This window comes from Phaseolus vulgaris, chromosome 6 (genome assembly GCF_000499845.2).
Source record: "Phaseolus vulgaris cultivar G19833 chromosome 6, P. vulgaris v2.0, whole genome shotgun sequence".
In the NCBI taxonomy this organism is placed as follows: Eukaryota; Viridiplantae; Streptophyta; class Magnoliopsida; order Fabales; family Fabaceae; genus Phaseolus; species Phaseolus vulgaris.
In genome coordinates this window covers 30,307,736-30,334,106 of record NC_023754.2, presented here as the reverse complement: position 1 = coordinate 30,334,106, position 26,371 = coordinate 30,307,736, and the positions used below count along the sequence as shown (strand labels likewise).

Here is a 26,371-nt window from a genome sequence, read left to right as displayed (position 1 = left end):
AATATTATTTAATTTCATAATTTTTTTAAACAATTTTAAATGATACTTTAAAAGAAATAAAAGAAGTAATTATTTATTATTGTATGATAAAATAAAAAAGGAATAACCAAGGAAAGATAGTATATGAAAGTTACATTTTCCTATGTTTTTGTATCATATATTTGGGTAGGTTCCTCTTATACTTTCTTAATTAATTTGTTATTTGCTAATAAAAATAAGTTAAATTTAACATAGACAATCGTAGGGAGAAAGTGCAAAGATATTTTCATATTTAAAAACAAACAAACAATTTTTTCGTTTAATTTCATCAAGAAAGTGAATTAATCGTATTTATCAAATTTAAGCAATTGATTTAGCAGTTAATTTTGTTATTTTACCTCAAAGAAGCAATATAATTATTTTTTTTAAAAGGGAAAGGAAAAACTGGAAGTGCTACTCGCAATGATAGCGCGTGGACGGTGTTTTGACGTCCATTGCGAGGACCCCCAAATCTCCAGAATGTGAAAACCCTAGACATTTTATCTCCCATATCAGAAGCTTCGATCTGAAAAATGGGAGTTTCACCGGCGATGAAGCTTCTCGAATCAAAGGAACGAACAGAGGAGCAGCCAGAGTCATCGGAAAATCCCTCAGACTCCGTTCCCCAAAACAAGAAAACTAGAGATTTGCCCAACTTGACCGAATGCCATGCGTGTGGCTTCAAGGTTGACGTCTGCTCCGGTAAGAACAGACTCCGAACCCTTTATAGCGAATGGCGTGTAGTTCTTCTATGTAAGAAGTGTTTTGTTTCCGTTGAATCTTCCCAAATTTGTTCCTATTGTTTTTCTGGAATGTCTCTTGAATCATATCGCTGCAATCAGTGTCAGCATTCTGTTCACAAAACCTGTTTTTTGAAATACAAAAATGCTCCTCCGTGGTCCTATGCTTCTATGGGCTCTGAATTTTCTGTCTGCGTGGATTGCTGGATTCCTAAACACTTGGAAATTTCTAGAAGAAGAAAAAGAAGAGTTATGGGTGATGAAAATGGTAGGATTATACTAGAGAAGGGTAGTTCTAGGGTTTTGCCGGGTGGAAATCTGGCGCGGTCAATGGAGGATTTGGTTGAGGATGCAAAACGTGAGGTGGGGGAGAAGGTTGAAGCAGCCGCTAGGGCTAGAGAGGGGGCAGTGAAGAAAGCTTTGGTGGCGAGAAGGGCTGTTGAAATTGCAAAAAATGCTTTGAGTCTTGTAGCAAACGGGGAAGAGAGTAGTTTGAATCCGCCTCCCAAGAGGGAAGCTTTTAAAGTTCTTGATGGCTCTGAATTGACTTTTGAGTTGCATCCAGAGTTCAATACTTTGCCTAGGATTTCAAAGAGTTGCTGCTTATTGAATACAAGTTTCTTGGATGCTCCTAAGCGGTTGTCTCCTAGTGTTGATTCGTCGTGCAAGACATCAAACTCAAGGAATGCTGATTACCGTGATAAGCATGAAGTGTCCTGTGACAATAAACTATTGGCGGACTCTTGTAAATCTTTATGTGAGCCTTTGGTTTCTGTAGGAACTTTGGATAGTGGTTCTTCAACTGGGCTGAATCTTCTCTGTATGGGCAGAAGTGGCATGGAAACTGGTTCAAAAGATGGTGAGCGCACAGCTGAATCGGATGGTGAAGGGATCGGGGAAGAGCTGCAGAAGGAAGGGGAGGGAAGTTGTTCTGACAGGATAATAAACCTCAGTGAAGATAGTTGCATGGAACTTGATCGTAAGCAAGCAGATTCTGCATTGCATAGAGTAAAACGATGCAATGGGCAACCAGATCGCTATTTTTTGAAATATAGTAGGAGAAATTGTAGTTTAAAATCAAAGATAGTAATTAGTGAGCCCAAAATCTGTTAGAATGAGTTAAGATTTACTCCAATATTGGGGTTCCTTGTCAGTCATTTAATGTTTGCTTGTGAAAGTGGATACTTTAGAAGCCATCCTAGGAGGGGACGAGACATACAGTTTTTATCTTGTTTTGGTTAAACCCTTAAAAGCTCTTTGTTATCTTTTATGCCTGTTATCATTTTTGACATTGTATTTGCTCTTCTGCTTTCTGTTTGTCTATGAAAAATGAATAAAGTTTGTTTAAGAGCGTTAAAGTTGACTGGAAAAAGCAAGAATGATAATATAAGTATTACTAATTTCATTAATGACATATTGAAATGATAAACTACACATTGCTTTCTAGTGCTTGGAAGCCTGGAAATAGTATTTCATATCGCACCTGTTCACTATTTTACAGTCATTTCAAGGACACTATTCCATAACACAGATTTCTTTCTTAATTTTTTCTCTTGATTTTGTCCGTCTTATCTATCAAATCTTTTACTCATCTTTTTCCTTGTTTTAATGCTTTGGGAAATATTGCAGACTGTATATCATGTGATTACATTCTGGGCAACCTTGTTAAATAGGATTTTACATGGATAAGTGTTCAAGATGAGTGCAATATTCTAAAAATTAGATCATTTTGATCGGGCAGCTTTACCATAGATGGGAGTGTTTCAGTAGTTCTTCTGTAGGTTATAAAGTGATTTTTTAACTTCAGAAGTTTTCATTCTGATAGGAACGAAATGTTTATCATTCTCTTAGCCTCACTCAATCTGGTACATGGAAAGAGAGTGAGAGGAAAACGAAGGGAGTGGAAGGGTACAGAAATTAGTGAGTTCCATGAGATTTTTTTTTCTGTGCGTTTCTGCAAAGTAAAGTGTGGAAAGTTTAACCAATTCATAGTTGGGAAAAAACTAACTTTACACCTTATTAATTTCCCACACATTGAGAGGATTGGTTAATTATATTAAATTTTATTTATATCTTAATATTATTTTGAAAATGGTCTTTTTTAAAAAACAGTTTTTCTACTGTGTGTCTTTGGTACACTTTATTGTTAGAGAATAAATTATATTCTAATCACTGTTTAAAAAATACATTATATCGTATACATAAGCCAAGACTATAAATATAAAGACCATACATTTCGAGTTAACCATTGGATGCCATGATCCAAGTTATACATCAAGAAATGGTGTTGGAACTTCAGATCTTACTCCCTGCAGAAAATCATGGAACCAGTCACTGGTTTCCAAGCTACCCGGGAAAATTTATTACATTTTTTGTTTTTAGATAACATTTTCTTAATATTCTTTTATTCCTTATCATATTTATAATCATTTTATCATAAGAAATAAAAAAACATTAATTAAGATCATATTTTTTAAGTGACTATCAATATAAATAAGAGTTATAAAATAAAATAAAGAAATATTGAATCTTAGTATGAAAGATAATATAATACAATATTTGAAAGAAAACTCACTACCATAATATAATACACTAATTAGAAAAAAAACCATGTTATTTAACTTGCTATGGTTTTTGCCTTCTAATATCTATTAATTATTTATCACAAAGTAAATTTTATGCGTAAAAAAATCTCATATATTTCCTTCACTTACATCTAACACTGAAATTCCAGAAATTTAATCTCCTAATTTCATAAAAAAAAAAGTATGCGTATAAATATTTATAATAAAGATAACGTTGGAAAAAAAAGGTTGAGACATGTGATCTATCAACATATATATATATATATATATGATGTGATTAAATTGTTTTTTTATCTAAAAATATATAGTGTGTATCCCTAAAATAATATCATTAGTAATTTCTGAACTTTAATTGATGAAATAAGGTTTGAGTATATTAAAAAGTGGATTTCAATAATAATTTAATATTATAAACTCGGTTTATAAGGTGTTTGAGATTTAAATTCAATTTATAGTTGATATGTGATTTCTAACGTATCTAAATTCATTAAAACCATGTTAATCAATAGTTTTGATCCATCTAAATAAAATTTAATTGTTTCTTTAGAGTTATAAGTACAACTTTATATTTAAGACTTAAAATTTTATCAGAAATCAACATTATAATATATTGATGTAATATAGAAAGTCGTAAACTTAAGAGTTGTGTTTTAAAATAAGATTCTAGGTTTGATTCTTTAAATTTAATATTAACATAATAATTGAATTAACTTTTCAAGTTGTAAAAACTGAATTACAAATAAAAAATTATAAAAATATGAGTTTTATAAAATATTTACATTCAAATAAAACTTAAAAAAAAGTCTTAAAAGAATAAAACATACTAAAGTAAAATAATAATTAATTATTTTTAATTAATAATTTTTGAAATTTATGCTTAACACCATTAATGATTAATGAAGCTCTCTTCCGTGTGTGAAAATAACAAGTTTGTGCTGAGCTGTATATATGCCTATAATGTAGGATTTGCAGAATAATACTTTGAATAGAAAACTCTTAAATGATGGTATAAAAGAAAGGAAAATATATTTTGAGAATCAATGGAGATAATTCTTGATAGATTTATAAATAAATATATATAATAAAAGATAAGTTTTTGAAATTAAATTACCTAAAGAAATATTAAAATAATAATGTTGAGAATTGTAATATAATTGTATAAATTCTGAAAGTATCATTACCAATAAAACAAATGGAAGGAATAAGGTAGGACACCCAAAACAGTGACTCACACCTCGGCAACTGCTGTCTCACACTAGCATCAATCAACTCTGTAAGACAAATATTGATGCTTCATATATTGGTGTGGTTAAAGCCTTCAAGGGATAAGAATGCTTCTATCAGGCACTCTTTTCTATATCCAGTAATTATAATAGACCACCTAAGAACATTTAAATATTACAATAACTCTGCTTTCATGCATTACCAACATAAAATACACTAATATTCTACACTAAGTATTCAACTTTAACTTTGACTTTTATCACGGGGATTGCTCAAGAAAAACTTCTATTCACCTAATTTTCCCACATAAATAATGAACAAACTTGTAGTAATTGGTAATCAGAGGTTGAAGTGCGTGCAGCTGAATCATGCATTTTTTTTATGAAAGAAGAGAAATGAAAAGGATGCAGAATTGACTTTGGTAAGAGAAGTAAAGGAAAAGTGGTCATCACAAGACTCATGCACTTGTTGAAACGTGGCCAACTTGTTGACAAGTTGCCGTCTACAATATGAGTTTCTATGGCTATTTATTTCAGCCCCCTCAACACCTTTTCTTCCTCACAATTTAAAATTACCACATACACATAACCACTATATTATATATAAATACACACACATATGTTGGTGTGCTAGCTTATATAACTTGTTATATTTCATACACAGTTGCACTTGCAGAGTGATGATGATGCTCGGTGTTTTGTCTCTCTTATTCTTCTCATTCTTAATGGGTTGTTCTGAGGGTCAACTCCAAGTAGGTTTCTACTCCAACACTTGTCCTCAGGTAGATTCCATTGTCCGTGATGTTGTTAGAGAAGCTGCTCTCTCTGATACCAGCATGGCTGCTGTCTTGCTCAGACTTCATTTCCATGACTGCTTTGTTGAGGTCTCTCTGCATAATACAATAATATATAATAACATAGTTTGTGTTTATATGTATATATATCAGCTATTTCTTTTGGTTTTCAGGGTTGTGATGGTTCAATTCTGATTGACAATGGTCCACAATCAGAGAGACAGGCATTTGGACATCAAGGGGTTAGAGGGTTTGATGTGATAGAAAAAGCCAAGGCACAGTTGGAAGGGTCTTGCCCTGGTGTGGTTTCTTGTGCAGACATAGTGGCATTGGCAGCTAGAGAGGCTATTGTCATGGTTTTAACTAACTTCCTTATTATTATTATTAGTTAATCCATGCTTTTTCTCTTGTTGCTGATATTTTCTATCTTAAGAGTACTTCAATGACTATGGTTGATTGAAGAGTTTGTTCTTGTGAGGTGCTATTTATATTAGATAATATATATATTTTATACTAATGTAGGCAAATGGACCAACATATCAAGTTCCAACAGGGAGGAGAGATGGGTTGGTTTCAAATATTTCACTTGCAGATGACATGCCAGATGTTAGTGATTCAATTGAGGTACTCAAGACAAAGTTTCTGAACAAGGGTCTCACAGTGAAAGACCTTGTTCTTCTCAGTGGTACTCTCTCACACACTATACTATCTTTGTCATGCTGAATAGGTGAGATCATGGTTGTTGGAGAGGAAAAATAATATGAACCTTTGCCAGAAGAAACCAAATTAAAAAGCATGCAATGGCAAAATTACATAAAACTATTTTGGCTAATATTCTCTTCACTTTAGAATACAATGAAAACAATTGCAGAAATTCAATACGGATTTGGAACTTGGAAAATTGATGTTGAAGTTGTAGGAATTGTTAAAAGACAAATTCTAATTGTACCATACATTATAATGGCCTTTTTTTAAGAAAAAGTAAGGAACGAAGAAAGATATTATTTTAGGAATGCAATATCTTTTGTTTAAATATATGATATCAGATCATCATATTTTAAGTAATCTCTTCCTATTTTGACAAATTTTCACCATTCAAGAAACCTTGACATAACATCTACCAACTTAATTTCTTAATAAACTAATAAAGCAACAGTAGTCTTATAGTATCTAGGATTCTGAAGTTTGCATATAATATTCCATTTATATCTGTTTAGGATAATTTTTGCTGAAAGGATCTATCACCTTTTCTATGTGTAGACAAATCATACATGCCAGAAAGTTTACTTCATGCCTTTGTATCAATCAGATACTTCATGCCTTTGTATTAATAATGAAAAATAAGATAGCTAAAATATGAGGTGCTATTTAATTTTATGCAGACTAAAATTGTAACTGTAAGAATAGCGTGTCATTTGAATGGTATTACTCTGTGTGCCAGCTTTCATTTCACTTTTCCTTTTAGTCAGCTTTTGCTTCATTGGTTTGGTTTCACCTAATTCATTGACCCCTTAAAGTTTCGTATCAAACCCAATGCAAATAGTGGCAGATGACAGTTCTTATATTACAAATGTTGCACATGCAAAGTTACAGTTGCAATCCACATTAATTGGTATTGATATAGATAGAGATATGTTTGTTTGTCCCTTTCTCTTACATACTTTTTTTATATATATATATTCTGATTACTTCAAACCAATATGTACTGAATTTATGGTAAATTAGATAGGTGTCTGTCATCATGACAGTGACAAATATATGTAAACCAACATAATAAGCAAGTAAAATAAAAACATGGCTTGGTTAAAGATTGTAAAAGCTAATGTTTTCTTTTTCATGTAATAGTGATTTTTAAAAACAATTTCAGGTGCACATACAATTGGAACCTCAGCATGCTTCTTTATGACTAACAGATTGTACAACTTTTTTCCAAGTGGTGGAGGATCAGACCCATCAATTAGTCCAAATTTTCTCCCACAGCTTCAGACAAAGTGCCCTCAGAATGGGGATGTTAATGTTCGGCTAGCCCTTGACGAAGGTAGTGAGCAGAATTTTGACATACACATTCTGAAGAACATAAGGGAAGGTTTTGCTGTTCTAGAATCTGATGCCAGACTCAATGATGACATAGCCACCAAGGGAGTCCTTGACTCTTACTTTACTCCCTTTGGTCCATTGTTTGAGCCTTCTTTTGAAGCTGATTTTGTTGATTCATTCGTGAGGATGGGCCAAATTGGTGTGAAGACAGGTTTCCTTGGAGAAATTAGGAGTGTGTGTTCAGAGTTCAATTGAAGTAAATAATCAAAGATGAATTGATTTATGGCTTCTGGTTTTGTTATTGTTGAGGTGGAAGGCTTTCTCTGCTATATGTTATACTTTTGTGTGTTTTCAACTTCTCAATGGGCACTTCATTTGTGTAAAGTCCCACACCGCTAGCTTGTTGGTTTGGGCAAATATGTCTCCAACTTTCATCTTTTTCGGTTGTGTGTGTTGCTTTGCTTTTACCAAATTCTTACATTTATGAATAGATTTTTATGGGATTATTTTTCCTATTGAGTACTTGATGTAGCAGTTATTAAGAATAATGGTTTATAAAAGTAAAATTCTTCAAGATATTGTGTAATTGTGAAATAATTTTAGGATTAATTTTGAGCTCTTAAATATTACTAGATTAGAAAGTAAAATTAGTTGAAATTCTCAAATTGCATTATGAAGATTACAAGAGAATAGGATATAATAGAATAAGAGCAAGATGAATTATTGTTATGTTTAATATTTAGTGTTTACAAAATAATAAATAATAGACATAATATAAATTATTTTAAGTGATAATTTTACATTTACTTATGTATAAATTTTTAAAAACTGATTTATAATTTATATTTTTTTGAATTATCAAACTTACAAAAGAATATCATTTTTAATACAGTATATTTATTTATATAACATTTGATATTATTGTTAATATTTGAAAATTGTAATTAATATTTAAAATTAATTATTTAATTTTATTATTTTAAAAATATTATTATTATTAATGTGTCACAATAATTACAAATATAAAAATACAAAGTTATTTTTTATATCTCATTTTTTAATTATAAATAAATTATAGAAATTTTATAAAATTAGTATTTTGATTTAATTAGGAGTTTTACTTATTATTTCTATAGTAGGCAGTTTGTTTTAGTAATAAAATGATGAAATTTTGTTATTTGACTGTTAGAGTTAGAATGGATAGAATTTTTTTTTTAAGGAGGTTATATCTCATTTACACAATTATGGTAGAATGTTTTTGATTTCATTGCAGATTAAATTAGATTGTGGATTATGATTTAATTGAGACACAAATTAGCCAGAATCATTAAAAAAAATTGTGTACATTCTGATAATAAAGCAATAAAATTAGACCAATTTGGTGAAAAAAGTTGGAGTGTTGGATCGTGTTACCCTTTACTAAGTTTTACAAAGCCCAAACATGCTATTGACTGAGAATTTTGACCACTTTGACCTCTTTTCAGCATTTTGAGGGATGAATTAGGAAGAGAACTTGAACAAGGTTAAATAATTGGATTGGATAGTGAAAATGAATTAAAACATAGAAAACTTTTGCGTTGAAAAGGTCAAAGGTGATAAGAAAATACAAGCTAAACATTTATCCTACCAAATATGGCAAAGACGAGTTGTAATGAGAAGAGTCAACCTGTTTTCTAATGCATACAATAATATCATCGCATTTCCTTTGTTTCCCATCTTTTTATGCTAAGAAAACGGAGAATGCTTAGCCAATTTGGGCTTAGGGTTTGTAAGGCTTGCCCCAGAGACTAACAGAAGAAGGGTAGAGGAAACAACTATCTTCCTTTTCCTTCTTCATATTTTTTTTCATTTTCCTCTAGCAACATCTGGCATGAACATTCCAACAAAGACAATATTTCATACATGCCAGAGATATCCCTAAGCATTCAAATTACTCCACACAAATCTTAATTACTTCCCTCTGGTGCTCTCCAAGCAGGTTGGATTCCACCATCGCTTTTTTCTTACCAATATTTAAGAAAGTTCAAATTACAGGTTTATGCATGAATGAAAACTTATCACAGATACAATAAAGATATTTTCACAATCTGTCCCAATATATAACATATGATTGATGATCATTTCATAAACTGGTATAAGTTGTCGAAATATCACTTCTGAATGTTGAAATCATGACAGTTGAGAGTAAATAAATTTGCAGGGTGTGGTGATTTTGAAGATATTTATTTGAAGAAAGTCAAGAACTTTTGGGGCCCAAAAGCAGAGGAAATTAGAATATCTAGGAGGTAAATAAAGCAAAGCAAAGCATGCCACCAAGCTCAAAACTGAGAAGAGCCCTTGGGGCAGTGAAGGATCAAACAAGCATAGGACTAGCAAAGGTGGGAAGCAGCGCCTCACTTGCAGACCTTGATGTGGCCATTGTGAAGGCAACGAGGCACGATGAATACCCTGCTGAAGAGAAGTACATAAGGGAGATTCTGAGCCTCACATGTTACTCTCGAGCATTCATCAGTTCATGTGTAAACACCCTTGCAAGGCGTCTCAACAAGACTAAAAGCTGGACTGTGGCTCTCAAAACACTTATTCTGATTGAAAGGTTGCTGTTAGAAGGTGATCCTGCGTACGAGCAGGAAATTTTCTTCTCCACTCGACGCGGGACTCGCCTTCTCAACATGTCTGATTTTCGTGACAACTCCAAGTCTGGTTCATGGGACTTCTCTGCGTTTGTGCGCACGTGTGCATTGTATCTGGATGAAAGGCTTGAGTACAAGATGCAGAGCCGGCGCGGGAAGCGTAGCATGTATAGTTTTGATGAAGAAGAGGAGAGAGAAAGAGAAAGAGAGAGAGAAAGAGAAAGAGAAAGAGAAAGAGAAATAGACAAAGAAACAGAAAAAGAAAGAGATATGGCTGGAAGATCCACACCAGTACATAACATGAAGTTAGAGCAAATCTTTTCCAAAATGCAGCATTTGCACTTGCTTCTTGAGCGCTTTTTAGCTTGCCGCCCCACAGGTTTGCAATTGTGATTATTGGATCAAAAAACTTTTCATCTTTATTAAACATAACCTTATTTTTGTGTATGTAAACCTCCAAGAGTTTGTTTGAAGATGCATTACTGTGATGAATAATCAGAATCTCTTCCAATTTTACTGTTTGCACATTACACATGCATAAAACAATCATATTGGTTATTTGAATGCAACAGGGGCCGCAAAGAACCATCGAATTGTGATAGTGGCTCTCTACCCAATTGTGAAAGAGAGTTTTCAGATATACTATGATATCTCAGAAATACTGAGTGTGTTGATTGATCGGTTCCCTGACATGGAGGTACAGGAGTGTGTGAAGGTGTACGACATTTTTTGCCGCGTTGGGAAGCAATTTGATGAGCTAGACCCCTTCTACGGATGGTCCAGGAACATTGGAATTGCACGTTCTTCGGAGTACCCTGAGATAGAAAGAATCACGTTAAAGAAGTTAGAGGTCATGGAAGAGTTTATCAAGGACAAATCCGCCTTAGCACAGTGCAGCAGACCTGAAATACTACAGTATACGAATGAAGAAGAAGAGGAGGAAGAAGTAGAAGTGGAACCGGAACCGGAACCGGAGCCAGAACCAGAAGAGGATCCTAATGCAACTAAGGCACTACCACCACCTGAGGAAATCAAGGAGGAGCCTGTTGAAGAGGTGAAGGAAGAGCCAAAGGAAGAAAGAGTTGTGCAGACAGAGGGTGATTTGTTGAATTTAGGAGATGACACGATGACAAATGAAGCACAAGGGGATAAACTAGCCTTGGCCTTGTTTGATGGAGAAGCTGCAGTAGCAGCAGCAAGTTCCACACAAGCACTTCCATGGCATGCATTTGATGAAGAGGCAGATTGGGAAACAGCACTAGTGCAATCAACAACCAACTTGTCCAACCAAAAGCCTACATATGGTGGTGGCTTTGATACATTGTTGTTGGATGGCATGTATAAACATGCAGAGATGAATAAAGCCATGGAAGGAGCAGGGTATGGGGGGAGTGGAAGTTCTAGTAGTGTTGCACTTGGTTCAGCTGGAAGGCCTTCAATGCTAGCATTGCCAGCACCCCCAACATCAGGAGGACCTGGAGATTCCAATTCAGATCCATTTGCAGCTTCATTGGCTGTGGCACCTCCCTCCTACGTTCAAATGTCAGAGATGGAGAAGAAGCAGAGGTTTTTGCTTGAAGAACAGATGATGTGGCAGCAATACGGAAAGGATGGCATGCAAGGACAAACAGCTCTCGATAAACTGCACTCTAACAATAATAATAATAATAATTATAATTCTTACAATGGAGGGTATCAGCAAAATTACAGCAACTTTTAACTTTGACTAGGACATAGGACTGGTTTTTCCTTCGTTGGGAACTATCCCTACTCCTTTTCACTCCTTTTCCCTATTGTGGGTGACACAATTTTACTCATTAGAAACACATTATCAATCTTTTATTAGAATACGAAGGAATTAACAATGCCAAGTTCGCTTACAAAATTCTAATGCTATTAAATGTTTTTTTTCATTGCCCACTTCAGAAAGTAATACCTAATCATTTTGCATTATTCTAGCATAGACACATTAAAAGAGATCTTTACTTTTCCCTACTAAAAGTAAAATACTATTAATGCCTTTTTTTTCCTGAAAAAGGATACACAATCCAATTCAAACGAACTGAATTTTAATTAGATCAGTTAAATTTAAAAATATAACATGATACAAAAACGCATTCGATTATCCAATTAATAATGACATTAATTATTCAAGAACTCAATTCTTTACTGCATACAGTCATGTTTAATGAATATAACAATTCAATACATTTGTGCTTGTTTTCCTTCAGTTTGATCATCTAAATTCAATTGATTTTAATCTTGAATGCTTGCTCTTAATATAACGATATAAATTACATCAAATTAGTATCAAAATATAATTTAAGCCCATCACTTTTTAATAAAAATAAACTCAAAAGTTCAACAAAATTTAATTTTTTTTTCATTACAAACATCGCCAAATTTTAAAAACAAAAATAAATAATCAGTCACAAATTTCATGATTCCTTATTTACATCATTTTACATTATATTAGTTCTTCTAACTCATTTCATCTTAAGGTAGAGAGAATGCAAGCATGAAGTTATTTATAATGTATTTACAATGAAGTTATTCTTCTTGTCTAAACAGTATATGCTACTCGCACCAGTTATTTATACAAACTAGACTGAATTACAAAGAGAACATTTAACATAATTTTGTAGCTCACAATTTAATATAATATCATAAATACATTGAAATAGCATGTTTGCTCTTAACTTAACTAAAACAGACGATTAGCACCTCTACCCTAAAATGACAGATTAAAAAAGGAACTATAGATAAACTAACAATAAATAATTATTCGCAACTTACATTTCAGATAATTGCACAGAAAACTAACTAAGTTGCTGCGGCAGTTTATCATAGACTCATCAAATTCCAGAAAATCTTATTCCACCGAATTGAAGAGCCACGAAAATAGCTTAAAGTTCTTATATACAAGTAACTAAAACTCACAAAATCATGGCTCTTCCAAATCAATGGCTATTAGAACGGTTAGACACGATTTAAAAGTACGGGGATGCAGCTACAAAGTTCACAACTATATAAGAGAAGACCGTTTTAACGCCCAAGAAAGTTTAAGGACATTTCATGACAGCACTTCGCATAAATGATCCCCAAAAAATACACAACTAGCTGAGGCACCCCAAAAGGTAACCCAGAAGCAAAAAATAGTAGCAAGGCATAAGAATAGAGGAATGGTGCAATAAGTGAAATTCAAGAGAGGGGAAACAAATACTCACTGATATTAGCAAAAGTTTTCATTTCTCAGTCGCATGATAAGGTATTGCGAAATAATAAAATATAACTAGCAAATAAATCCACAGAGAAACAATACATTCCAACATTGCAGAAACACAAAAAGCTGCAGATCCTAATTCTCAACTTAGAAAAGAGATGTTCCCTTGCCCTTCTTGTCACCACCAATCTCAAAGTGCTTGCACCTCTGCACAACATAAACAAAAACCAACAATTAGCCACATACATCCTAAGCCAAAAAAACACCAAACCCAAAAGATATAACGTTGTCCACACGCTGACCTTAATTGGGTGTTGGGAGACATGCTTGCAACCCTGACATTGCAACCTCAAGACAATCTTCTTGGTGGTCTTAGCCTATTAAACAAAAAATAAATAAAATATTTCTCTGTCAGCAAACAAAAACAAAAGTTCCTAATTCCATGGACTAATAAAAATAGGACGCAGAAACATGAAAAGAACAAAATGAGTTACCTTCTTGTGGAAAACAGGCTTAGTTTGTCCACCATAACCGGATTGTTTGCGATCGTAACGGCGTTTTCCCTGGGCAGCAATGCTATCCTTACCCTTCTTGTATTGCGTAACCTTGTGCAGAGTGTGCTTCCTGCACTCCTTACTCTTGCAGTATGTCTTCTTAGTTTTTGGAACGTTCACCTGTTGAAGACGACTATAAGACGAGTACTAAAGCATTTTACCAAACACGACCTAACGCCCAATTCAACACAACAGAGGCATATTCCTCAATCTCAAATCTAATTCACTTAGCTAGGGCTTCAGCAAAACTTAATTCATTTCGAAAGATAAAAAATGTCTAAGGCAGATAAGATGGTGATAGCAGAGTTAACTAGTGATGACGAATAACAATTGAAGAAAACAAAGATGACGGAGAAGGTTACCATTGTGACGGCGCGTGCGATCAAAATCTGAAGATGTAGGGTTCTGTTATGCGCCGCGAAAATAAGGCCACGAATGACAATGCCCTGAGTTTTAATGGCTTTGGGAACTAGGGTTGCACGGAGGCTGGAGTGGACCAGGCTTTATTTTCTTGCAAAAATATTAATAAGGCCCAATTTGATCCAACGCCCACTCGCTCCTAATCCACTCTTCCTAGAAGATTGTTTCTTCCTGCACCTCCATATCTTCTTCTGTCTCCTTATATAAAACATGAAAAAAACTTTTTATCCTTCTGTGCTACTTTCATATTCTGGATTACATAATTTAGAAGTTAATTTCGGATTCGTAAATAGTTTACGGATTATGTAATCCAGAATATATTTTTAAAAAATGGTACTCTGGATTATATAATCAAGAAGTCTGGAGTTAAGAGTAGTTTCTGGATTATGTAATCCGGACACACATTTCAAAAAAAAATTCTGGATTACATAATTCAAAAGCTAATTTAGACTTCCAGATTATGTAATCCATAAACTAATCATACATTTGAAAAAAGACTTATGGATTAGATAATCCAGAAACTAATTACAAATTTAGAAAAAAATTGAATTACATAATCCAAAATATTACAAAGAGACATTTCTTGAATATCAAAAGTTTATGGAGGTGGGATAATAAGATATGGAGGTGCAGGAAGAAATAGTCTTACTAGAATATATATCCTTTCTTATTTACTGTTACTTTTTTTAAAATTGAAATCCTAAAAATAATAAGATTAACAATTAATAGATATATTAAATTTTTTATGGATTTCTTTCATCTAAAGTGAAGAGAATGTGCTCTATAGAGGATAAAATATAATAATAATCATTGGTAGTATATTAAGTAATAGGAAACAAAATTGACATTTGCTTTGAAGTTTGAAACATATCCAAAATCACTTTTTCAAGTCTAAAATTAAGATAATAAAGAAGTAATAGAATGAAGGTCTTATTTCAATTTGAGAGCATGCATATATTTTAAAATTTTCATGTTGAGTCGTTGCAAAAGACGCAAAAACTAATCATTTTAGCTTTGACATGATCCGTGTTAGTTTGATGTGAATAGTATAAAAGAACACTCAAACACAATCAATATATTGCTTGATGTTCATGTGAATTCATTTACAATAAACACTAAACCAAATTCATTGTTTATTTATCAACTAAAATTGAATCGAGTAACACTTTATGATCCAATTGTGTTTGTGTCATAAAGTCACCGATTTTTTATGTGAAACAATAAAAAGTTCCTTAAATAAAAGGGGTGTAGATAAAAATACATTTCAAAATTCTCTTTCCAGAATATTTTTCCAAATTTGGATTTTCACATACCTAAATGAGCTTTTGCAAATGCATACCACATTCAGCAACCACGTAAATGCAGGTCTAAAAATAGTCCTTATCTATTGATTTTAAATTATTTTATCAGTTTTATATTTAACTTGATTTCATTAATAATATACATTAACATTCTTCATGTTTCGTGTATAAATTTTTAGAATTTGAATGAGAAAATAAATAAGTAAATCACGAGTACAGAAGAATTGAGTTAAAAAAAGAGAGTAAAACTTAAAAACAATAGATCAATATTAAAATTAACAATTGGGATAAAATAGACTGTTAACTGAAAATAGAAACCTCATTCCTTTCTGTCTAGTTTTAAAAGGAATAAAAAACGAATGTTTCCACTTTTCATATGTATACAATGAACCCAAAGTACTGTTCTGACCAATGACTCTAAATTTTGGTCCAATAAAAATATAAGAAAATATAGAAAAAAGGAAAACTTGGGAAGGATCAAGCATACCAAATTTTTAAAATGTAAAATTTATAATACCATACCATGATGAGCATAAGGTATCATTTTACTCAGTTGAAGCGATCACGGCACAAATACAAGCCGTGTCAGTATTCACCAAGAACTGCTCAAATGTCAATATGCAAACTGTGTTCAATATGTTACCCCATGCGCATGATATAAATTTAAAATTATAAACTATGAAACAAGTTATGAGGTTATGCAATGACTTGTAAATATGTTCATGCATCACACTGCTTGATGGATTTGTCCATGCATCATTAGTCTTTACACGAAGAATGGATCTCTACAAGGCCGAACTTATCCCAGATTTTTCTGTACAGATCAATCTGGACAATTCGAGCATGGCCAGCTAATGAGGTTGTAAAAAATTTACTTTACAAATTGGGAGAAGAACTCCCATGACTAGCGTATGTTGCTATTATTAAGAGAAATCAGTATTCTGTTTCAACATTTCCAACTCAATCCAATGTCACGTCAATTTTCTCGTGGAGACGCCCAATCTCATCCCTAGAGAAACCAAGGTCTCCAGTGATCTGGTGCTATTCGCCAGAAGATATTCATCAATTGCAATTGAATCCTGCAAGCCAAAAGAAATGTCAGTGTGTCATATATTCTAATCTCAATCTTAAGCTAAAAGCTCTGTAAAGATGAAGTGTCCAAAATGGTAATAAATAGAACTACTTTACTCCAAAAGAATATATTATTCTTTAACATCAATTGTATATTTGCGTTGCATCAACTATAACAAAAGAAATGGCCTTTATATAAGATAGAAAAATGCCAAGAAGATGCATGCTGAACTTAATAATATATTTTTACTTAGATTCAAGTGAAACATTTAAATTTTATTGGATAAATTGTCTTCTGTTTTTTCTTCAAATAAGAATGACATGATGACCACGAATCATCTGTATGATATACCAAACATATATATCAAGGTCAGCAGTATCAGGAATCAAGACCATGTCCAACGAAATAAATTTCAAAGATTCTTACAATAAAAATACCAACCTTTTCAAAAAGGCAAATGACAGTGCTCCCACCGAATGAGAAATATCCAAACTGTAAATTAAGCACACAAATGCCACGTGTAAACAAAGACAACATATAAGAAGGTAAGAACTGTAATTTCACATACCTCATCTCCCTTCTGGACATTGTCGCCCTTTTTCTTTGTAAAAGTAATGCTACCAACCATTGTGGCTCCAATTGCAACAAATGCCACCTGAATCCAAATTATAAGATGCTGGTCAATACAGGTTTGCAATTATAAAATGGCAGAGACAGCAAACTATAGGTAACTCAGAAAACATCTAAGGAACAAATTCAGAAGGATATAGTCATTAAATAAAAAATTCAGACACATTAATTGCAATGACCAACCTTTCCAAAATTTTCTGTTGAAATTATTGAAACAACTCTCTTGTTCTCCGTGAAGACATTACAGTACTTGCTATTTACAGCGATGGGATTGACCTGAGTAGTACAACACTATCAGGAAAAATACAATGTGAACTAACAGAAAAAAATTAATCATAGTATATATATGTATATGTGTGTATATAAAGAGAGAATTTAATGGCTATAAACTTACAGTGTAAAAGAAATTTATATTGTCGACCAATAAAAAATCACCATTAGTATGAATTGTGAGGTAATTACAGTAAAAATAATAAACTGACCATATATGATGATAATTTGTGATTGGAAGAAAATGTAAAATTACTTTACACTATCTGTGCATATAACCTGTTTTCTCATTTATATTATATATATATATATATAATATCATTTTCCTCAAGTTATTATTACACATACAGTATACAAGCATCCAGGGATATCTACAAATTGCTCAACAATTCCTGATACTGGAAAATGGAAACGGTGATAATCCTGTAAAAAATATATGTTAGAATTAAAATTTGAAATCAAATTATATACAAAAAATTACAATAAATTTGAAAGAAAGCAACAAATACCTGTGGTGCCAAACGGAAAATCACCATTGTTCCATCAACAAAAGCACTGGAACACATATCTTTCCCCAAAAGACCTTGAACTGAAAACTTTCGACCCTAAAAAGAAACAACAAATAATGGCAAAAGCACTTCATTTGGCATAAATAAATGAAGTGAAAAGATTAAAGGACAAGAAAATGAGGGATATCCTAACATTTTAGGGAATATAATTTTCTTTGCCTCGAGCTGGCAACAATTTCATCAGTGAGGTTAGCTTAATACTATATTATAACTTCCTGGAAATAAAAAGTGATGAAACGGAAAAATATGATAAAGAAAAAGAAAGTATATATAGTAATTAATAATTACCAGTTACCACAAACAGTACGGCCATTTGATCATTAAAATTGTTTAAGCATCTAAATTGCTTCGTATGTTACCTATCAAGATTGATTTCATGCAAAACAGTGCATGACAAAAACAAACCTCAGATTGTAGAGTCAAACAGGCCCTAGTTCAATAAATAAAATCAAAATTCTATCATTTTTACTTAATTAGTAGCTGAAAATCAGAAGTAGTTTCCAGCTTGACCGATTTTGAAATTTTGAAATATATTTAAAGAAAAACCTGCATCATCGAAATTAGAAGTCTTCCATATTCAAGAGTTGTAGGAAGGAAGTGAAATACCTTGATCCAGAATCTTTTACTATCATCAACTGATTTAAATGCGGAAAGACGGCAATCAGCAGCACATACAGCAATGTCAGCACTTTCAGCAGAAGCAATTGGTCTAGAACCAGGTTTTAACTCTCTAATGAAAAATTCATTGAATGTCTGCACAGAGCATAATTTAAGATATGTATTATATTATGTGACAAAATAATCACTACTATTTAAATCCTACACGCTTTGCCCCGAATTTCCATTCATCTTTACTCCAATTGTTTGTACAAACAAAAATGTATATTGCTAACTCAATGGAAAACAAATTCTTTCAATCCCCCCTTAGACAAGACCTATTCAACTGGAAAGCAGTGGGGATTCTACAACAATCTAACTGAAACGGTCAGGGTGGAGGCAAGATTGACATAAATTGTTGGTTTCAAAGGCTGTCTGGGAACAGTAAAATTCAACGAGTTGATATATTTATAATGGGAATAAAAGCTGGTAATAACAGGTATGTTTGGGGGTTTACGGGAATGAAGATCATCAGATTATTTTTAAAAATAGACACGAGAATGATGCTGCAAAGCATCGCAATAGCTTTAAGGACACGGGACAAGGTTATTGTTTGTTGAAAAAATTAGCAGCATATGATGTTTAACTTCATAAAATTAAGATATAAGACTATGTATATGATGATGAAACAAGGTTAGTCTTAGCATAATTGAACTTAATAGCGAAGCGTAGTAAACAACTAACAGAGTCAAAATGTGTTTTCAGAAGGAATTATGCATCAATAGCATCAACTAAAACTAATTACAGAGTTTCGCCCACCTTAAAGTGTTCCAGTGGATATTTGACTTCAGCCAAATTAATTTGATCCTACAGACAACACAATAGTTACATTTATTATAAGAAGGGGGAGTAACTATAGAAACACCAGTGTAGCAGATAAAGAACTAAAGTACAAAACAGAAAAAGAAAGTCACCCTAATCCGTTTATAGAATAATTATTTGACTCCTCACTGAAACTAAACCAAATAATAAAAATAATGAACACAATCAGCAAGAAGAAGTTCAAAAATACTTGAACAAGTAGAACACTCTATCTACATCAATAATTTGGAATTTAACCCTGAGTACACACTAACGTTTAGGATAATGACATGTTCTTTATCCTTCAATATTTCATATCATGTTTATGGCAAGAGTGACTCTTATGGTTGCAATTAAAAAATGTTAGACATGGACATTGTCTTGCAGTTTGGACACTGCTACCAGGTCGACTTAAACATTTTAGTGTGGTAGAAGGAAAGCAATATTCTTCTGCTTTAAAATACAGAATAATCTTGCAAGACCAAAATGAGTTCCTGGGAAGCTTCAGTTTCTCTTACCTATCATTTTCTTTATAAAAGATTGGAGATTTCCTAGTTCCTTGGATTCTATGTGCACGGAGTTTTGGATTAGATAAATAGTCTTTTCTTTATTATTGTTATTGTTTTTCTACATGGGCCGTGTTTCTTTATTTCCCTTATAAAAATCCCTTATTATGGGTCGCCCATTAAACACATACTACTAGACAATACAGGAAAAGACGAGAGAATAAGGTATCATCCAAAAGAAACCACAATGCTGAAATATGGGGCACCGTAATGAATGAAACCCTGGTCAAAACTTAGAATCAAGAGGCACTGCACAACTACAAACTTACGTATGTCAATCAAAGTATGTAATTCACAAAGAACTAAGAGAAGCATTATTACACCTTAAAAGATTCAATAAATTTTGGAATATCTGCAGACGATTCAGGTGAATCCATTCGTGCTCCCTGCTTTTCAGAAATGCTTTGCAAGAGCTCCTTCACCCCTGCATGATAGATTCACTAATGTAAACACATAAAGTAACTCTATGGAAAAGTAAAAAATTATTCAAATCCATTTTGAATCTATAAATTGGCTACAAAACGCAGGTTATAAGTGATCCGAATGCCAGATAGGTTCATTATGATAAATACCTTTTCAATAAATAATCGAACTTTTCATCATTTACAATCTACTTACAATACACCAAATCATCTTAAAGAAATGGCAGCTAGATCTAATTTCTGTACAGCAATTTTTAACCAGCCATATTTCTATAGCATTAACCCTATGAACAACAACACCTCAGCAACTGCCACATGGCCCATGATAGGGGGTGGTGGTGACTAGTGATTGGTGAAGCTACATATAAATGTAGCCAAGCGCTTCTTTCAACATTAATAGTAATAAAAAAAATCATACCTATGTCCATTAGGCCAAGACCTATTTTTGACTGATAAATGACTCTCATTGACAAAACAATCTTTTTGTCAATTATTTCTTCAACAAGCCTTTGAGACTTCCAATCATATACCTGATGTAAAAAAAAAAGTTAATATTAAATAACAAGTTGAGAGGGTCAAGAGGCACATATCTAGGTTTAAAATTACCATAATTGAGCCATAAAAATAGACTTTAATCATATTTCCTAATTTCTATGTTGGAAATTCCCTTTGAATTAGAATCCTAATCCCAATTGCATTACAAATCCATGGAATTCCATAGTAAGTAAGTTGAGTAATTTCCAGTTAGCCAACACCCTAAAATTTGTCAATTCCTAACTTCCATACTGAGAAATTACTCTCCCCTTTTTTGCTACTGCTGCACCTACTGTCAACATCCCAACCACCGACCCTACCACCATTGCCCCCACTTCCCATCCCCTCTGCACCATTTGCTGTAGAATTAGGAAATTTGAATTGAATTTAGAATTCTAATTCTACGTCTAATTATTTGCATAACTAATGAACAGTCTATAATTCTACATAAAAAATTGGAACAAAAATTAAAATTCTAAACTATTTTTTCAATTCCATCATCCAAAGATATCCTAAGAATATATCTATTTCAATGCCTTGATGGAGATGTATGGATGGAGATCTTAAGCCAACACAATTCAAATTGTCAATACTTTAAAAAGTGTTATGCAAGACAAAAACATTGATATTTGGTAATAGCTGAAAAGGGTACTAGGTTGATATATGTTAGTAAGTAAGCATGGAAACTTTTCTTCTAATTCTGGTTGAGGTGATTGGGAAAACCCGGTCATTAGCAATGCAAAGAAGAAATTTCAAAGAGGTCTGTACATCCTGATATGACTTGAAACATAAACTCATGTCTAATATATCATATAAATGTACTTCAATTGTTAAATAAAAAGAAAAAGGAAGTTGGTGGAAAATATCCTATACCAGGATATGGGATGCACTTGATCCAGATCGAATTCCAACATCATAGGACGAGAAATGGGCCCATTCGCTCAGTTTGAAGAACCACCTATATAAACAGAAAAATAAACAAGTTTTTTTTATTGTCATGTGATAGAAATCATAAATACATAGCCATAGTCAACAAAACTGGGGTATAATCCATTAGGTTTAGGTCAATAAAGATCATGCTCTCTCTCATACCCTGTCTCATTAATGCCTAAATTAGCAGCAATTTGCAGAAATTTACCCATAAGAAGCCTGCTTATCTGTCAAGAATCCTCCAGCCATCACCTGGTTACCAGTCCCTTCATCAAAACAAAGAGTTAAGTGGATCATGCTGTTCAACCGGTCAGAAATCTGAAGAACCTCACCACACACAGGACAGCAATTCAATAATGGTTCCCTGCAATACCAGAAGCTATGTAAGCAAAATAAAAATCAAATAAACAACAAACATGAAAAGTAAGTCAAATAAATTATAATTTGAAAATCATCAAATCATAAAAAATTATATAGAGAGGCTAGTTAAATTACTAAACACAGTCACACTTCTACCAAAAGACAACAACAGACATAAAAAATTAAAACTTTAATCACTTATAATTTAGATAGGACCTTACTGTTCTTGCTGAAAAGTAAGAAGTGAAGTCAACTCGTCCATGCTCACAACACCATCTCCATTCTTGTCTGCTGCTCTGAACAGCTCTTCTTTCTGTAAAAAAATAATGTATTGATGATAGAGTAAAAGTTGTATATATATAAAAAACTATTTATCGTATATTATAACTCCATTTTCACAGGGTAGAGATTCCTCATTTCAACCACGAGTCCCACACAAGCTTGCAGGGAAGATTTGGACTTCAATATAACAAAATTCGAGGTTCTAAGTACTAACAATCAAGATGTCACTGGTTTATATAAAGTATAGAATCTGAAAATAGAAGGACAGCAAATCGGAGTCAAAGTTCAAAAACAGGTACACAAGCAAATTAAAGATAGCTTGGAAATAAAATAATTCATAAATAAAAGGTAATGAGAGAATATTAAGTGCCAAATAACCACTGAGGTATGAACCTTGCTGTTTGCAACTTGATTGCCAAAAGCATCAATTAGATCAGAAAATTCAGAAAATGAAAGCATCCCATCTTCATTGTAGTCCTGCATCAAACATCACTTCTCAGGTTGATATTAAATGTTAGACGGTGCAACATGAGAGCAGTATATTTAAATTACATAGACGATAAAAAATTACATGCTGTGCTTTCCATGATTCTTAGATTCTAAATATTCTAGTATGAATTCAACCAGTTACAGCAATTTGTACAACATGTTACGAATGTGTGTTAAAATTGGAACAAGGACTTGGTAACAATTATTGGCACAACCATAATGTGGCTTAATACACGATATCAGTACCCCTCTTGTAAAGGAATAAAATTATACATCATCATTTCTTGCGTTACCGTCATATGTCTAGTTATTTAAGCCCCACATTAGGCATATGTTATCAGAAAACAGAGGGAGATCGAACTTACCACTATAGATAGAATGCGTCTAACAAAGCCTTTCTCCGTTTCAATTGGATCCTGTTAGTATGCGCTTATTATAGTTAGACACCCCTACAATACTCAAACAACATTAGAATTTATATCATAAGCCATATACCTCTACAGAGCATGAAATGCAAATGTTGCCAACAACTTTTCCAGGCACTGACGGATCTAAAAGGTTGAATACCTCGGTCTCAGAATCAGGATCCTGCATGATCATATCATTCACAACAAAGGTGTGTAAAATGAATAATGCTGAAACAACAAAGAATAAGTCAATAAATTAACAATTCTAAAATCTCTAATTTTTCTGTTTCCTCACCTTGGTCAGAAATTCAAGTAGATCAACCTCACAGTATCCAACAAGAGTATTGCTGGACAGTTTGTTCGTCTACACGAGAAAAAAATATTGAACTTACATCCAGTATAACATTTGCAAACAAATTAGGCAACAGGAGATGCAGAATGAAAACAGTTTAAAATTTTAGTCTGTATAATATATTTTAAAAAATAGGGGACGCGGACAAAAAAATGTTCTTGAAATGCGACAGAATATCGCGCAAGATTCATTTTAATCTGACAAAAGTGACATCATCCCCCCAAAAGATGTTTTAGAGTAATTCTCATTGAAGGAAAAGACTAAACGGTCCTAATTCTTTTAGCATACCTCGAAGACGGAGATTCTTGCAACATGAGCCCCATTCTGTTCTAAAAGAAGTTTCTTTTCCTGTAGAAGAAAAAAAAGTCATATAGAAGAAACGTAGCTTGAAACACCTTTCAGCAAACACACGTAATTTGAAACAGTAACGGTTTAGAGTACTCACTGAGTTCCAAACTGGTTTGTCTGTGCTGCACCAACAACAATAAAACAAAATCAATACACAAACCACAAACAATAAATAACAAAAGAATAGACGAAGCAAAATCGAAAAGCAGTGGTGAGATGAAGAGCTTAACCTCTCAGACGTGCTCGTACGAAAAGTCTGTTCTCCGAGAGACACGCACGCAATCCATTTATCTTTGAACTTCATCTCCGCCTGCAACACAAAAGAAGAAGCAGTTGCGTTAATTAAGTGAATAGAAAATGGAAGATTAAGAAAATAGCAATGTGCGTACGCTAAGGAGGGCGAGGAGAGCGATTCCGGCGAAGCTATCGGCGGTGAGGGTCTTTTTAGCGGAAGAGCCGTTGCCGCTTTGACGGCGGTGAAGGTGACGACGCAAACGCTCTTTGAAGCGAGCACGACGCGATCCCTTTGGTTCTGACAATTTGGAGTGTTCATGACCCATGCCTCTCTCTGTCTCTGTCTCTGTCTCTCTCTCGGCTCGCGAAGGTTTCAATCAAACAAAGAATTGGATAAAGAAAAGGTTGATTAGGTCGCTGACCGGCGCAGAGTGAGGTTGAGGTGAGTATCGAGTTGGTGAGTAACGGTGACAATTCAGTGATGGATATTCAACAATCCCCTCTATTGCACGGTTGAATAATCAAAGTCGCTTTCTTCCCTGGTGCGCTCCACGTAAGCAAAGCCAGTTCAATCCCTTTACATATTTTAATATTTCTATTCATATACCATCTTTTTACTTTTTATACGTACTCAAATTTATTTCAATATGCCACTAATTTCTCTAGTATAATTGTTTTAATAATTTGGTCTATGCTATAATTATTTTATTGATTTATTTTTATTTTATTTTTACATTATGAATTTTATATTTTATTTCTTGTCATAGTAATTTTATTGGCAAGGAATTACGTGAGAAACAAAAACATTGTACTATTAAAACATTTCATGGTATTTATGATAGTTAAAATACTTTTATCACTTAATAAACCAAAGATTGCGTGACATAAAAACCAAATCATTAAATAATAAAATAAATATAGCGGACCGGAATGGGTCAGTCAACACTCTCAGTCGGTCCTACCGAATCACTGAAGGTATTGACCGATACTTTATGTCCAATTACGTTCAATTAAGGTCAATAAAGTTAAATCATCATTAAAAATTAGGTAATACATCTCTAAGCATGATCCACCTCATTAATCCCATTAAAATAATATAAATTGCACACATTCTAAGAAGTAGGTATGTCATCAATTATTGTACTCTAACATCTAAGTGTCGAACCCCCTTTGCTGATTTGAGCGTCAGAGTGTCTTCAGGTACCCCATTCGGTATTCTCTAGGAGATCCGAAGTTTGGAAGAGGAAGTTGAAGCATAGACAAATCACTCGACAGGAAGAAGAAAGACAAAGTTTCTCAATATTTTTTAGGTCTTATCTCCCTAGCAGGAACATATAGTATAAGAATTATTTAAATATATAATATAATAATATTATTCTAAATTTATATGTGTTACTTTAAAGATATTTTTTAAAATATTTTATCACTTTCCTATAAAATATTTTAAAAAATAAATAATTCATACTTTTTGATTTTATATTACATTAACTAAAGCAATAAAAAGAAAGGTAAGAATCAAAATTAAAAAAATGATGAAAAAGACTAACATGTTTAGTTTTTTAATAAATATTTATAATTAAAGAAATATAAAATAAACAGCAGTCTTGAGCATCTTCTTCTTAAGAAACTTTTTTTCTTTACTTCTCAACCATAATCAAGAACAGGGCATCTTCATTTAGTATGTATGGAGCTGGAGAATCCGGTTTTGAGCCTTTGCTTATTCAGTACATTTTCTTCTATGGTCAAGTGGGTAGTATTAATTGTTTGTGATAGTTAAAATATAGTTTCACATTGTTTAACGGTTAAAATTAATGATAATTTAAATATATATATTTTTAATTTATTAATATATTTTTTTAAATTAAAATTGTAAATTTTTTTATAAAAACTCTTAAACATAGAATATCTCAAATACGATGA

At 32.9% G+C, this 26,371-nt stretch overlaps 4 protein-coding genes across 6 annotated transcripts; 2 read left to right on the top strand and 2 right to left on the bottom strand.

Annotated features, from left to right (window-relative positions):
• Window positions 1-4,904: 4,904 nt before the first annotated feature.
• LOC137832819 (peroxidase 43) lies at window positions 4,905-7,912 on the top strand. Of its 3 annotated transcripts, XM_068641172.1 has the most exons (5): window positions 4,905-4,988; window positions 5,231-5,450; window positions 5,534-5,716; window positions 5,883-6,045; window positions 7,228-7,912. In XM_068641172.1, the coding sequence occupies exons 2-5, from the start codon at window positions 5,247-5,249 to the stop codon at window positions 7,650-7,652; spliced, it is 975 nt and encodes a 324-aa protein (XP_068497273.1). In that variant the 5' UTR covers window positions 4,905-4,988; window positions 5,231-5,246; the 3' UTR covers window positions 7,653-7,912. The 3 variants fall into 3 exon arrangements, with proteins under 3 accessions (XP_068497273.1, XP_068497275.1, XP_068497274.1); XM_068641174.1 differs by lacking the exon at window positions 4,905-4,988 and having other exon boundaries at window positions 5,122-5,450; XM_068641173.1 differs by lacking the exon at window positions 4,905-4,988 and having other exon boundaries at window positions 5,123-5,348.
• A 1,163-nt stretch (window positions 7,913-9,075) lies between these two features.
• Window positions 9,076-13,287, top strand: LOC137832820 (putative clathrin assembly protein At1g03050). Its single transcript, XM_068641175.1, has 3 exons — window positions 9,076-9,375; window positions 9,598-10,409; window positions 10,603-13,287. The coding sequence occupies exons 2-3, from the start codon at window positions 9,704-9,706 to the stop codon at window positions 11,748-11,750; spliced, it is 1,854 nt and encodes a 617-aa protein (XP_068497276.1). The 5' UTR covers window positions 9,076-9,375; window positions 9,598-9,703; the 3' UTR covers window positions 11,751-13,287.
• On the bottom strand, window positions 13,226-14,303 carry LOC137832821 (large ribosomal subunit protein eL42). Its single transcript, XM_068641176.1, has 4 exons — window positions 14,170-14,303; window positions 13,748-13,927; window positions 13,556-13,630; window positions 13,226-13,460 (listed from the first exon to the last, which is right to left on the bottom strand). Exons 1-4 carry the CDS (start codon window positions 14,170-14,172, stop codon window positions 13,401-13,403), a joined length of 318 nt encoding a protein of 105 aa, XP_068497277.1. The 5' UTR covers window positions 14,173-14,303; the 3' UTR covers window positions 13,226-13,400.
• Window positions 14,304-16,232: 1,929 nt separating this feature from the next.
• On the bottom strand, window positions 16,233-25,047 carry LOC137832818 (phosphatidylserine decarboxylase proenzyme 2-like). Its single transcript, XM_068641171.1, has 21 exons — window positions 24,607-25,047; window positions 24,448-24,527; window positions 24,315-24,339; window positions 24,158-24,217; window positions 23,813-23,881; window positions 23,606-23,698; window positions 23,476-23,526; window positions 23,015-23,098; window positions 22,561-22,652; window positions 22,188-22,343; window positions 21,923-22,007; window positions 20,934-21,045; window positions 20,417-20,517; window positions 19,486-19,533; window positions 18,676-18,822; window positions 18,010-18,105; window positions 17,849-17,923; window positions 17,414-17,506; window positions 17,169-17,255; window positions 17,042-17,092; window positions 16,233-16,607 (listed from the first exon to the last, which is right to left on the bottom strand). Exons 1-21 carry the CDS (start codon window positions 24,775-24,777, stop codon window positions 16,500-16,502), a joined length of 1,884 nt encoding a protein of 627 aa, XP_068497272.1. The 5' UTR covers window positions 24,778-25,047; the 3' UTR covers window positions 16,233-16,499.
• Window positions 25,048-26,371: the final 1,324 nt, after the last annotated feature.